General features: G+C 35.3%; 1 protein-coding gene across 1 annotated transcript; it reads right to left on the bottom strand.

Annotated features, from left to right (window-relative positions):
- Positions 1–1,041: 1,041 nt before the first annotated feature.
- Positions 1,042–10,824, bottom strand: LOC104531694 (dystonin-like; the record flags this gene model as incomplete). Its single annotated transcript, XM_010176670.1, has 8 exons — positions 1,042–1,197; positions 2,009–2,182; positions 3,237–3,338; positions 5,352–5,453; positions 6,204–6,326; positions 7,006–7,232; positions 7,585–7,816; positions 10,621–10,824. Coding segments are annotated over 8 exons (1,320 nt in total), but the record flags the coding sequence as incomplete, so codon positions are not given.
- Between the last annotated feature and the right edge of the window lie 548 nt (positions 10,825–11,372).

Below are 11,372 nucleotides of genomic sequence, written 5' to 3'. Positions count from 1 at the left end.
TGTCTGGATGTTTCTTCAGTAGTAAAACACTTCCGTCCGATAAGAATATAAAAGGTTCATGGAGTGGAAGTTGGATTTGTAAATTTATTTTTTTTTAAGGGCCTATTTCTAACAGTAGTCACACAGGGCATGTAGATACTCTGCTCAAGTTCCAACTAACCACGCAAAAGGCTTCAGAAGCTGCATAACCACAAACAATGAAAATGCCTTCACCATCTGTGTATTGTCAATCTCAATCGATTCTCTCTAAATCCAAAATGGACTCTGAATACTTTTCACATCATATGCAGGCCAAAAATTAAATGACAGATTCAAAGGAAAGGTGAAGATTTATGAGGTTAGTTTGAAATCTTCAGGCCTAGAAAGAACACATTATCATGAACAGCACAAAGACATAGAGATCTCTTGCTCCTAGGAGATACTCTTAAAAAAACAAGGCACATCAGAAACATTCTTCTATGGGCTCCAAAGTCACAATTAACAGTAAAAATACTCAAAAAAAAATTTTAAAAAATTACCCTACAGTGTATGTAATGAAGAGAAGAAGATGGAGGCATGGATACCCCTACAGTTTTTCAGAAAAGCATTCTTTGTGTCAGTTGTACCCAACCAAGACACAACTTTTCAGAATTCAAAACAAATCAGTGTTTTCTGAGAAGGAAGAATGAAAGACGTGTAATGGTCATGTGTGAGACCTAGCCTGAACAGAACTAATCAAGGAGTTTATTGCTTCAGGGAGAGTAGCAGGTTCAGTAACTTTTGAATTCCTTGGGTCAAATTAAGGTGAATAAAGGAGGAGACTAGGATGAGCTGCATTTTTTGGCTAAAACCTATGCCACTTGCATGGCATATGTAAGGAAGGAAAGAACATGGAGGAGTGAGAGGAAAGATACTAGTTATTCCAAGCTTGCATTTCAGCTACAATGTGCATCTTGAAAATCTCTATAGAGAATTATTTATCAAGTGCTAAATTTTACTACAAGACTCATCACTAAGAAACATCAAAAGAACATTTAGTTAATATTCTTCATAATTACATACATGATGTTTGGCAAGTTCAATTTCAATAGCCTTGGGGTCTCCACCCACAGGTTTCTGTTCATTCAGCAAGTCTTCGGTATGCGTCAGCCACGTCAGTAACTCATCCAGGGCATGCTGGAACTGCCCCAAGGCTAACAAGGCACCTTCCAGCTTGTGCTACAGTAAAAATAAAATTAACAATAAAATGGTTTCACAATGCTATTGAATTGGCTTATATTACCATTAGTCACCATAATCCAGAGCGGAGTCCATGAATATGATAGCATAAAAACCAGGGAGAAACAGTCATCCAACACAAGCAACTGCTTTATAGTTAGAGCTGAGTTAGCAATTCCCCTATGAAGCTTTACATTCCAGGCTTAAATTCCTGACCTTCGAAGACCCCATGTAACCAGAGCAGAGTTAAGTTTGAAGGTTCTCTTACCAGAGATATGACAGTAGTTTTTCATCACTTAAAACATGATTTCAATATAAATGCAATTCAGTGCATGATCTTTTAAAACCTTTTCTCTGTCATGAAAAGATTCAATTTAGAAAAAAAAAAATACACTTCAAAGCACTGCATCTTTAAATCTCTCTTTCACTTTCATAATTTAAGGAAAGAGCACTGAAGCAGTTTACTACTAAGGATTTTTTTTAAGTGCTTAGTTCAGCAGCTAATATTACTTTTGCACATATAAACATGTTTTCAGCTGCTACTTAAGATGTCATCAAATAATCAAATTGAAATAATAATGATTTGACATGGCATTGCTGACAGAGGAAGTGAAAAAAAATACTGCTAAGGGCTTAAAAACCATAAAAACAACTCAATAAACTGTAAAATTCGACATCTATTACAAATAGTTCTGTAAATTCCTAACAAAAAGGAATAAAAGTGCAAATTGATACAAACATTATACATAATGAAAAGCTTTTCTCAAAAATCTAAATCATGAATAAAGCCCCCACCTTCAAATTTATTTACCTGTCTATTTATAATTTTTTCTTCTAGGCTGTCCCACATTAGTTTGAGCTCAGAGAGAGGGTCTTGAACAGTGTGCTTGTCACTCTCCTCTGTTACCTTCTTCAGCAATAGTTCTGCCTGATGGTTCAGTCTTTCCATTTCTATCTGCTGCTGATAAGCTTCTGTCTTAAATTGCTACAGTAAATAGAAAAAGAATACAAATAAATATATCACAACTAATGATCTTCTTGAATATAGCATAGTACAGCAATATTTACAATACTAATGCATCACTGTTGAATTTCATAAATTTGGGGTTTTGTTTTCCAGGGTCAAAATGCTTGCAAGACACTGACAATCCAGACAGTCTCAGCTAACTGAAAATATACAACAATATCTTACTATGCCCAATAGGAAGGTATACTCCAATGATCAACCTGGTCTGCAAAAAAGGCAGAGGTAGAACATATCTTGAGTAACTTCTGGCTCTCGTGGTAGAGCACCCTCTCTCGTACACGCAGCTTGGGCAGCAGTCTGAATACAACTCGCATTATATGTGTTCTTATGAACTATGTAAGATTATGGGTCATTTGAAATTACACCATAAAACAGACAGATTAAACAACCTGTCCATAGCCAAAAAATGTACAAGTGAACAACAAAACCAAGGACATTCCCTGATGATTATACATCCTTGTTTTTTATATATAGCATAACAGCCTGCCAACCTCAGGAACATACTCAGTCACAGATCCATAGAGATACATTTCTAAGTCAGCCTGAAATTTTGATTTTCAGCTTACTCGTGTATTGAGAATGTCATGATCTGTGTGAGCACTTAGATAAAGCCTATAATGGCAAAAGTAAAGCTCTGGAGACATTCTCTCAGAGCCTCAAGGAAGTTGCTTATTGTAGAAACCAGAAAATGTAAAAGTCATAGCAAAAGAACCCTGCGCATAATAATCTTAAAGCCTTTGAAAGAGAAGGAATGCTGTTTCTGGGCTATCAGAACATATTCACAAAATAAAATGGAGTACCACCAAAATCTGGAATATATTTTAAAATGGACAGCATTTTAAAATGAAAAGTTTGCAATGAAATGTTATCTGAAATTTTCATACACATTCTTTTTACTAGAAATTGAAAATGCAAATTGCTTTTGACTCTTGAAAAATACAGAAAAATACTAAACAACACAGAAAAATGCAGACAGATGAAAATATAAATTAAATAAATCACTAGTTCATACCTTAAGTTCCTCAGTTTGCTGCTTCACTGTCTCCAGATCTGTTCCAACTGGAGACATAGATGCTAACTTGCTGCCAGCAATGTCTACCCAGTCAAATAGTGCCTGAAAATCACAGCATCAAATTGAAGGATGAGCAGAAAAACAGCCTCATATTTGAAAGTTGTGTTAAGTAAAACGTAAGAATTTGCTATTTTTACTCCAGAGAACAATATTGTTGTGCTCTCTGAAAAAATTGCTTTCTTCATCAAAACCTAGATTTCCTTGCAATACAAGGGATCAAATGTTAACTAAAGTATTCCATGCAATGGTTCTGAGAATGTACATGCTGCAAGACTGAACTATTAGCAGCAATATTCTGGCAGTACTATTCATGCCACGAAGTACTCCTTGAGTAAAATTATCAATTTTTGTGAATATCCTGAAATGTAAATACAAGACAAACTCTTCTGCGGTCCTTTGGAGCAAAGATGGAAGGAGGTAGTTGAATGGTAATGATGATTACAAACAAACTTCCTTTGAAGGATAATGTTATCTGTGCAAAGAGCACAGAACACGACCCATTCAGTACACAGTAGATAGTGAAGGGCCGTAACTGAGCTTGACTGAATTGCTGTAGGATAATGCAGTTATAACTTTAAAAAACAAATGAAGTCTCCCCAGTTCTGAGGCTTTGTGGCTACTACTTTTGCTCCTGATACAATGCAAAACAACCTCAAGAATACTCCACATACAGATTAGAACAACTATATCAATCTGGGTAATTGCAGAGGGGAAAAAAACCCTCTGCTAGGCCCTTTTCTTTCTGCCCATTATCTGTGATTCATTACTGAGAAAGGCTTAGGATGGCTTGTCAGAGTTGCCCACTGCTGAACAGCTGCTTGAGAAAAGGAAAACTACCTCCAACAAGCTCAACAGGATGAGGCAGCTGCAGCTCACAATCTGCCCAAAACAGTTTTCATATTGTCTATTGAAATGAGTATATAAAGGCATTTAAATACAGTTCTTTCACAAAGTACCAAGCTTGTAGGATGTACAATGTAAAGTCACAGGAAATACACTTAAGTACCTAAACCAATGGCAATGTTCCCAATATAACCCTACAAGTCAACTCCTGAGCTGTATGAACATCAGAGAACTTGGAGAAAAATACATAGTGAGGGTGCACTGGAAAACAAGCATGTTACATTATTATTAAGGAATGTTCTCCTGCTTGATCTGCCCTGAACACACAAGCAACTGCCCTCAGTGTCATGTGAAACTCTAATTTTAAAGATTTAATGAAGCAAGAAAGACAATAATTCTACTGAGCAAAAAAATAGTTTTGCAAAATCTGACCATGTTTGGAATTTTTTCAAATGTTTCAATTTTGCAGCCATTTACTAACAAAAGATATGAGGTAGGCCACTCAGCCAAAACATGCAAACTATATGGAGAAAAAAAATACAGTACATATAGAGAAAAGATATCATAAAAAAAAAAAGTAGAAAATTTACCTACAGATTTAAAAAGTAAATAATCTTCTAAAGTATTGTGATTGGATAAATTATACTAAGAGTATAATGGTCCAGCAACATTATGCTAATAGTATATTTTTGCTTAAAACAGTAAAACCTAAATATTTGACTTATAAGAAAGGCTGAATAAAATTGAAGTTCTTTCATTGTCCTTCAAGAAAACAGCAGCAAGTGACTATATGGACCTGTATTTTGTTCTTTTCAGATCATGTAAATGTGTCACAACTTTAACTCACCTATCATATTAAGCACTGACTATCAAAAGAAAGTGGGAGTAGGAATACTGTGAATTTGTGTGATACCAAAAAACCTCTGGTCTTATCAATAAACAAGGGGACATTAATTTTGAATGTAAACAAAGTGCAATATATGAACAACTACATGAAGAAAACAACCCAAATAGATTTATTCTTTAATGAAAAAAAACAACAACCAACCAACCAACCCAACCAAGAAAAAACATCCGCCTGCTGAAGAAAACAGTCACTATAATCAGAGTGATACACTACTTGCCACTTACCCAATCACATGGCATTTTCTACTACAACCACATCAAAACCCACTGACTCAAGACTGGGTTAGGTATATCACACCATCTTACCTGCAGTCCATCTTGGTATTGAACAGCCGCCTGCATAGCTTCAACAAGCTTATCCACCCGTTCTTTCCATGTTTTGTTTAAGGCATCCCAGGCAGAATTCAGCTGCAAGTAAGTGCAATTTATTCCAATGGACAAAAGATTTTTACTGCTGTATAATGTGCATTCACTAATTATTCACTGATCAATAACACCAATAAACTAAGCGTTATAAGTTCGTACTCAGTCCATATTAACTCTCTTGTTCTCCATAACACTGCATAGTTAGTTTCCTTCAGAATACACTAGAGGTTCTAGATTACTAAAGCTGTAAACTTCAATACTGATTATTGAATATTTTTATTAACATAGGGATTATAGTTAAGACGGGAAATACTATCATTAAATCCTTTGGAGTTCCATCATTATAAAAAGGTAGCTTAAAAGAAACATACATTGCTGAACATTAGAGAAATTAAAAGCACTCCATAGTCATCTAAACAGGATTGTCTCAGTTAAGAAGTCTAACCTGACATAAAACAGATATATCTGAAATTTATTCTAGCATTACTTTTGTAAAAAGTAGCTAGTAGCTACTGTATTAATAGTGAGTATTTTTACAAAAAACTTGTCTGCCTTTTACAAAAATTTTAACCCATAAATCAATAAAATAAAATTGTCTGTACATTCTAATCTAATTTGAGTCAAGATTCCTTTACCTGAGGAGTAAACCTTAGTTTAACATAAAGGCTTCAGGGATATCTTGTTTTTACCTCAAAATTTTTATTTTCAAAATTTTTTGGGGACAGAAGGATATACCAATTTCAGCTGAAAGGCATCTAACATAACAGATATAAGCACCTGCACATCCCATACCTCATCTATACTCTTGTTGACAAGAGGTTTGTCAGGCTCCCCACAAGCAGCTCTAAGTTCAGAGCCAAGGCTTATGACTGTTTCTAGTTCTTCCTGCAGTCCATCAATTTCTTCTTTAGCAGCCTACAAAGAGAAAAAAATCCAACACTGCTAATACTGAATTTAATAGTCTATGTACAGCTTGCTTTCAAGATAGAACATGGCATGAACTGACCTTTGTTTTCTTTAAAGTCACTTGGACTTAAAATTGGATGCTTAAAGTACAAGCATACCTTTGCTGTGTCAGAGTGGAATCAACTGACATCAGTCATTTTGTATGAGATTTAAAAAATAAACAGGAAGTTTTAAATTAGATTTCTTTAATCAGAGTGTTTTCTTTTTCAGGGGTTATCATTTAACCTTCAAATCTTTAACTATCAGCATAAATAATTACAGGTTCAGAGCGTAATACATAGAGCATAATACATCTGTACACCTTTCATTTAGATGTTACATATTACCCAGGGAATCTAAAGTATGTGTAACTTTTGAAAGTCTCACTGACATGCTTATTATATACACGTTTATAAACAGGTATGTAAATATAATGACAGACACTTGTTGCATGCTCATTGCAATTAAGCACCGATACATGTTATTTTCCATAGACTCTTGAGATATCATTATAGTAAATTTCTATACAATTATCCCTCTTGGTCACTAAAAAAAATTAAATTCTCCTGTGGTATTTCATAGTAATTCTGTCTTTTCTCTGCATACTGTAAATAAAATACTTTAAGTCAACAAAGTACTTTCTACTGACCTCAGCAGCTTCTTGCTGTTGCTTGACTACAGATGGGTCAACTCCAGGTCCCTCCAGTTCTCGAATGAAGTCCTGAGTATCTTTAATAGTAGCTACAAGAGCCATATGATCACACCAAAACTTTTCAGCTAGTTCCATTACATCCAACAATTTGGCCTCCCTTTCCTCAGTCAAGGTCTGGATATCTTCCCAAATGAGGACCATTTGGTCTAGTTTATCTTGAACAGCTAAACAACAAAGCAACTAGATTACTACCTTGGCAAACAATTCTTGACTATAAATCTCTCTATAGTTCTACAGCAGAAACATATGTGGACATTTTAAAATTTAGACTCTAAAATTGTTTCTTTACAGGACTCCTTATAAAGTTAAGTGGAAACAATCAACATGGCCTTTAAAAATAAAACAAAGGTCACATCCATGATGAATTATTTTAAACAAATGCTTTGCTTTTATAAATCTTTAGCAGCTTTCTCCAGGAGAACACAACCTCCAGACTAGTGGTCAGCAAAAATTAAGATTTTTATATGCTGCGGCTTGCTGCATTTCCACTACATGAAACTTTCCTCAATCTACTACCTTTAGCAGATATATCCTTATCAGCTCCTTCTGAGCGAGCAATCATTTCCTCCCCTCTCTGTTTAAGTGTCTCATACACCGGCTGAAGTTTTTCCAGATCCACTGACACGTTCTTATTTTCACTGATTTGCTCTTTAATCTTCTCAACCTCTGCTGAGATCGAAGGTGGCTGCCTCAGACGTTCAACTATGCGTTTCAGACTCTCAAGAGTTGGATCTATCTTGTCATGAAACTGGGTGGGTGATAAACAACAGAAAGAAGTGGCAGAGAAATTAGAAAGAAGGCAACTGAAAAATGGCACCTGAAATTCTCTTGGAAAAAGGTTTAAAACTAACACATTTAACATCTCTATCCAACATATCTATGTCCAACTTGCAATACCACCCTTCATAGTTCTTCCTCTCTTTTAATGTCCAAATTACAAAAATGACCTCGCAAAATGGTACTTCCTCTCATATTTAAGAATTTTACTATGAAGTCTGGGTTCAATCCTGAGACATTCCATCTGAAGACACTATACATATGGCAGAACCTACTTGCATTTAGTCCTGTGTAATTCATACAGTAGTGTATACCTTATTTTGGAGAGCCAGGGTTTTTTGATTGTATCATTTTAAAAAGATATTTACCTCAATATTAAATACATACATTTTTATATCAGGACCAACATACTGGCACATAACCACCAATTAGAATTTGATATGTAAGGTCATTCAAAAAGACATTTGTTAGTGCCCTTCTGCAACTAAAAGCACACAGCAGCATGTACTACGTTCAAGCACATTTAACTGAGCTCAGGTACATGCCCAGAAAGACAATCACAGCTATGTTAACACGGTTCATTCTTGGGTCCAAGTCCAAAGTTAGCCTTTACTACACGCTTTCAGATCCATAGAGATTCCAAAAAATATGTCATCACCATGCCCCTTTGAAATTAAAGAAATTAATAAATTGTGGGTGCATTTCATGATCCTCCAGGATCTACAAAAAGCCCTCTTGACTACACTTGGGAAAGAACACAGCAGAACAAGATTACCTTGTGTGAACAATTAGCTGCATCCTTTCTATTCAAAAGAATAGGCAATATGAATGTAATTACTTTTTCCCACCATACAACCCACTTCAAATCAGACTCTGTGACCAAAGTTAAGGACTCGGTGTTTTTGTTAGAAATGTGAATATCATACAAGCCAGTAAAATGTGTTACAAATGATAAGTAGCCTCCCCATGTTCAAGACTTCTGAAAAACTGATTCTGGCAACAAAACCTTACAAAAGTGATAAAAACTGAAATTAAATTGGCAACATTCAGGTCTAATTTTAGGACACCTGTATTACACTTTAAAATTGTCAGTGCATTCAGTCAGCCTCCTTGTACTCATACTTCAATGAATGAGACAAAGTGTTTTAGAACTTAAAAGGAAGAAAATGCAAGACATGACAACCTCTTATTCTGGCTCCGTAAGTTACGTCCTGCCTTTGATACATAATGCAATTTAATATAATTTTAAACCTGAAAAGTTAAATCATTATTCTTCCAGGAGTGTCTAGACAAACACTGACATAACCATCATAGTACAGAGCCCTGATAATATAGATTTACATTCCTTAATGAAAAAAGATTATATAAAATTACATTCTGGGCGTTACAATGTTTTGCTCTGCCACCTGCGTATACATTTATGTATATAAAATGAACTTCAAAGTATTGCATAAATAATTCAGTATTTTCTCAACATCTGATTATATTCTAGTTGTTACTAAAGAATGCATTTTCATTCTTGCTTTCTGTACTTAGCCAATACAACATATTAGTGTTGATCACACACAAACCAGGGACTCGAATTGTAAGTAATTAACTTGATTTTCAAATGCACAGCTCCAAACAGGAGGAGGACCGAGCTTTTATCATAAAGAAGAACACTAAATCTAAATAATCAGGCATCTTTCAAAGGTGTGAATAAGGAGGGTGTTTAAAGTAACTTAAAGCATAATATAATGGCTATAATAAGTTCAAAGGCAGGATGATATCTGATGTCACTTTTTTTTCCTTAGCTTTTTAAACTCGGTCTGCAGGGGCTGGGAATATGACATGAAGTACAATGACCTATGACAAAAATTATTTAGAACACAGACTTGAGAACTTTAAGGTGTATTTCTTTATTTATTGTTTTAGACCTGAGCAGAATGTAGCACTTAATTTCCAGCTAACAGAGAAAAAGGGGAATTTCCTATAAAAACAGCAGTATAGAAAAAAAGGTTCAGGTTTTTGTACGGGTTCACACACACAGTTTTACTAAGTTCGCTTCTGAATTTGGGGTTGAGTAAAAGAATCTCAGTTTGGGTTTAATGAAAATCAACCTAATATTTAAGTGTTTCTAGAATGTGTTACCTAACAATATCAAGGTTCATTGCATAGGCTGATGAACCTAAGATACACAGCTTTAATGGACTTGATCTGAATGTTATGCTTATGATGACATTTTGTGAGATCTAACTTTGCTCGCAGTACTTTTACGTAACAGTTGATGCATATGTCACATTAAGTTCTTGTGGGTCTGCAATGAAGATCAAATGCTATTACCACTGCCAAACTACCCTCCAGTTCCACTGGTAACAGACTGTAACTAAAGCTGCCAAGTTCGAGATAAAACTGTACTCAGGTTAACTGATCAACAGTGACACCCATATACCAACGAAGCATCAGCTGGTAACAGATGAGCAAGAGAACATGGAAAAAGTGAAAATAAAACCCCATCTTTTTATACCAAATTATTTTTTTTTTACTTCAAAATTAAGAAGCAATAACATTTTGCAACTGCAATAGTCATAATACTGACCAATATATAAAATTATAACCCTTTGTGGAAATAGAAAAATTAATGCCATAAGCAAAGATATGAACATTTATAGGCCATTAGGCTGAAAAATACAGATAAAACAGCAGTTTAGTCTTGATATATACATGTAAGATTAAAACGTCCGTGTATCTTTCCATCTGAATGCATCCAATTATACTTTAAACTTAAATTGATACCTGGGTACACTGAGAAATGGCTTCATCCAGTGCCAGTGCTCGCTTTTTGACATCCTCCTTAATTTTACTGTAAAGGGTGTCTGCTGCCACATATTTCTCTTGGATAGAAAAACCTTCTCCTGGGCTCAGCTCCAGCAACTGAGGTCCAGTTTTGTTCATCTTATCTATATGAGGCTTGTGCTCAGCAATCAGCTCACGCAGTTGCTATAACAAAAGAAACAACTTATCAGTTTCTTATGCTTGCACCACCACATTACAGCTGTCCACACTTCTAACACATCCAGCTGGCAAGAAATTCCAAACAAATACCCTTCTTCCCAATGTAAAGCACAAATAATATCAAATAAAGTTAATGACTGCTCCACCAGTGATGGCTCCCATTCCAACACAGAGCTACCTAGGCATGAAACGTCACAATTAGACATGCACTGGAAAGGTCAGTGCAGTACTCTTGTAGGAGATATGACTGATTACAGGTAACATACGAGATGGTAAGTATGCATGTGATACTGTCAACAGACACTCCCCATCATATTTTGTACCTATAAGGACAGAAATGGCAACAGTATTCCAGACATGTGCGTAACACCACCACGTGTATACTTTTCATGTTGGTATTTGCCACTTGCACAAAGACTTCCATTGAAGAACATCACAGAAAGAGGTACTGGCATTGCAAGAATATTAATTCAAATTATCCTTGATTTAAGAAGATGATACTAGCACTAGAAAGTGTCAAAAAAAAAAAAAAA

This window comes from Antrostomus carolinensis, unplaced genomic scaffold (genome assembly GCF_000700745.2).
Source record: "Antrostomus carolinensis isolate BGI_N321 unplaced genomic scaffold, ASM70074v2 C13781095, whole genome shotgun sequence".
Classification (NCBI taxonomy): domain Eukaryota; kingdom Metazoa; phylum Chordata; class Aves; order Caprimulgiformes; family Caprimulgidae; genus Antrostomus; species Antrostomus carolinensis.
This window is presented reverse-complemented; position numbering and strand designations above follow the sequence as displayed.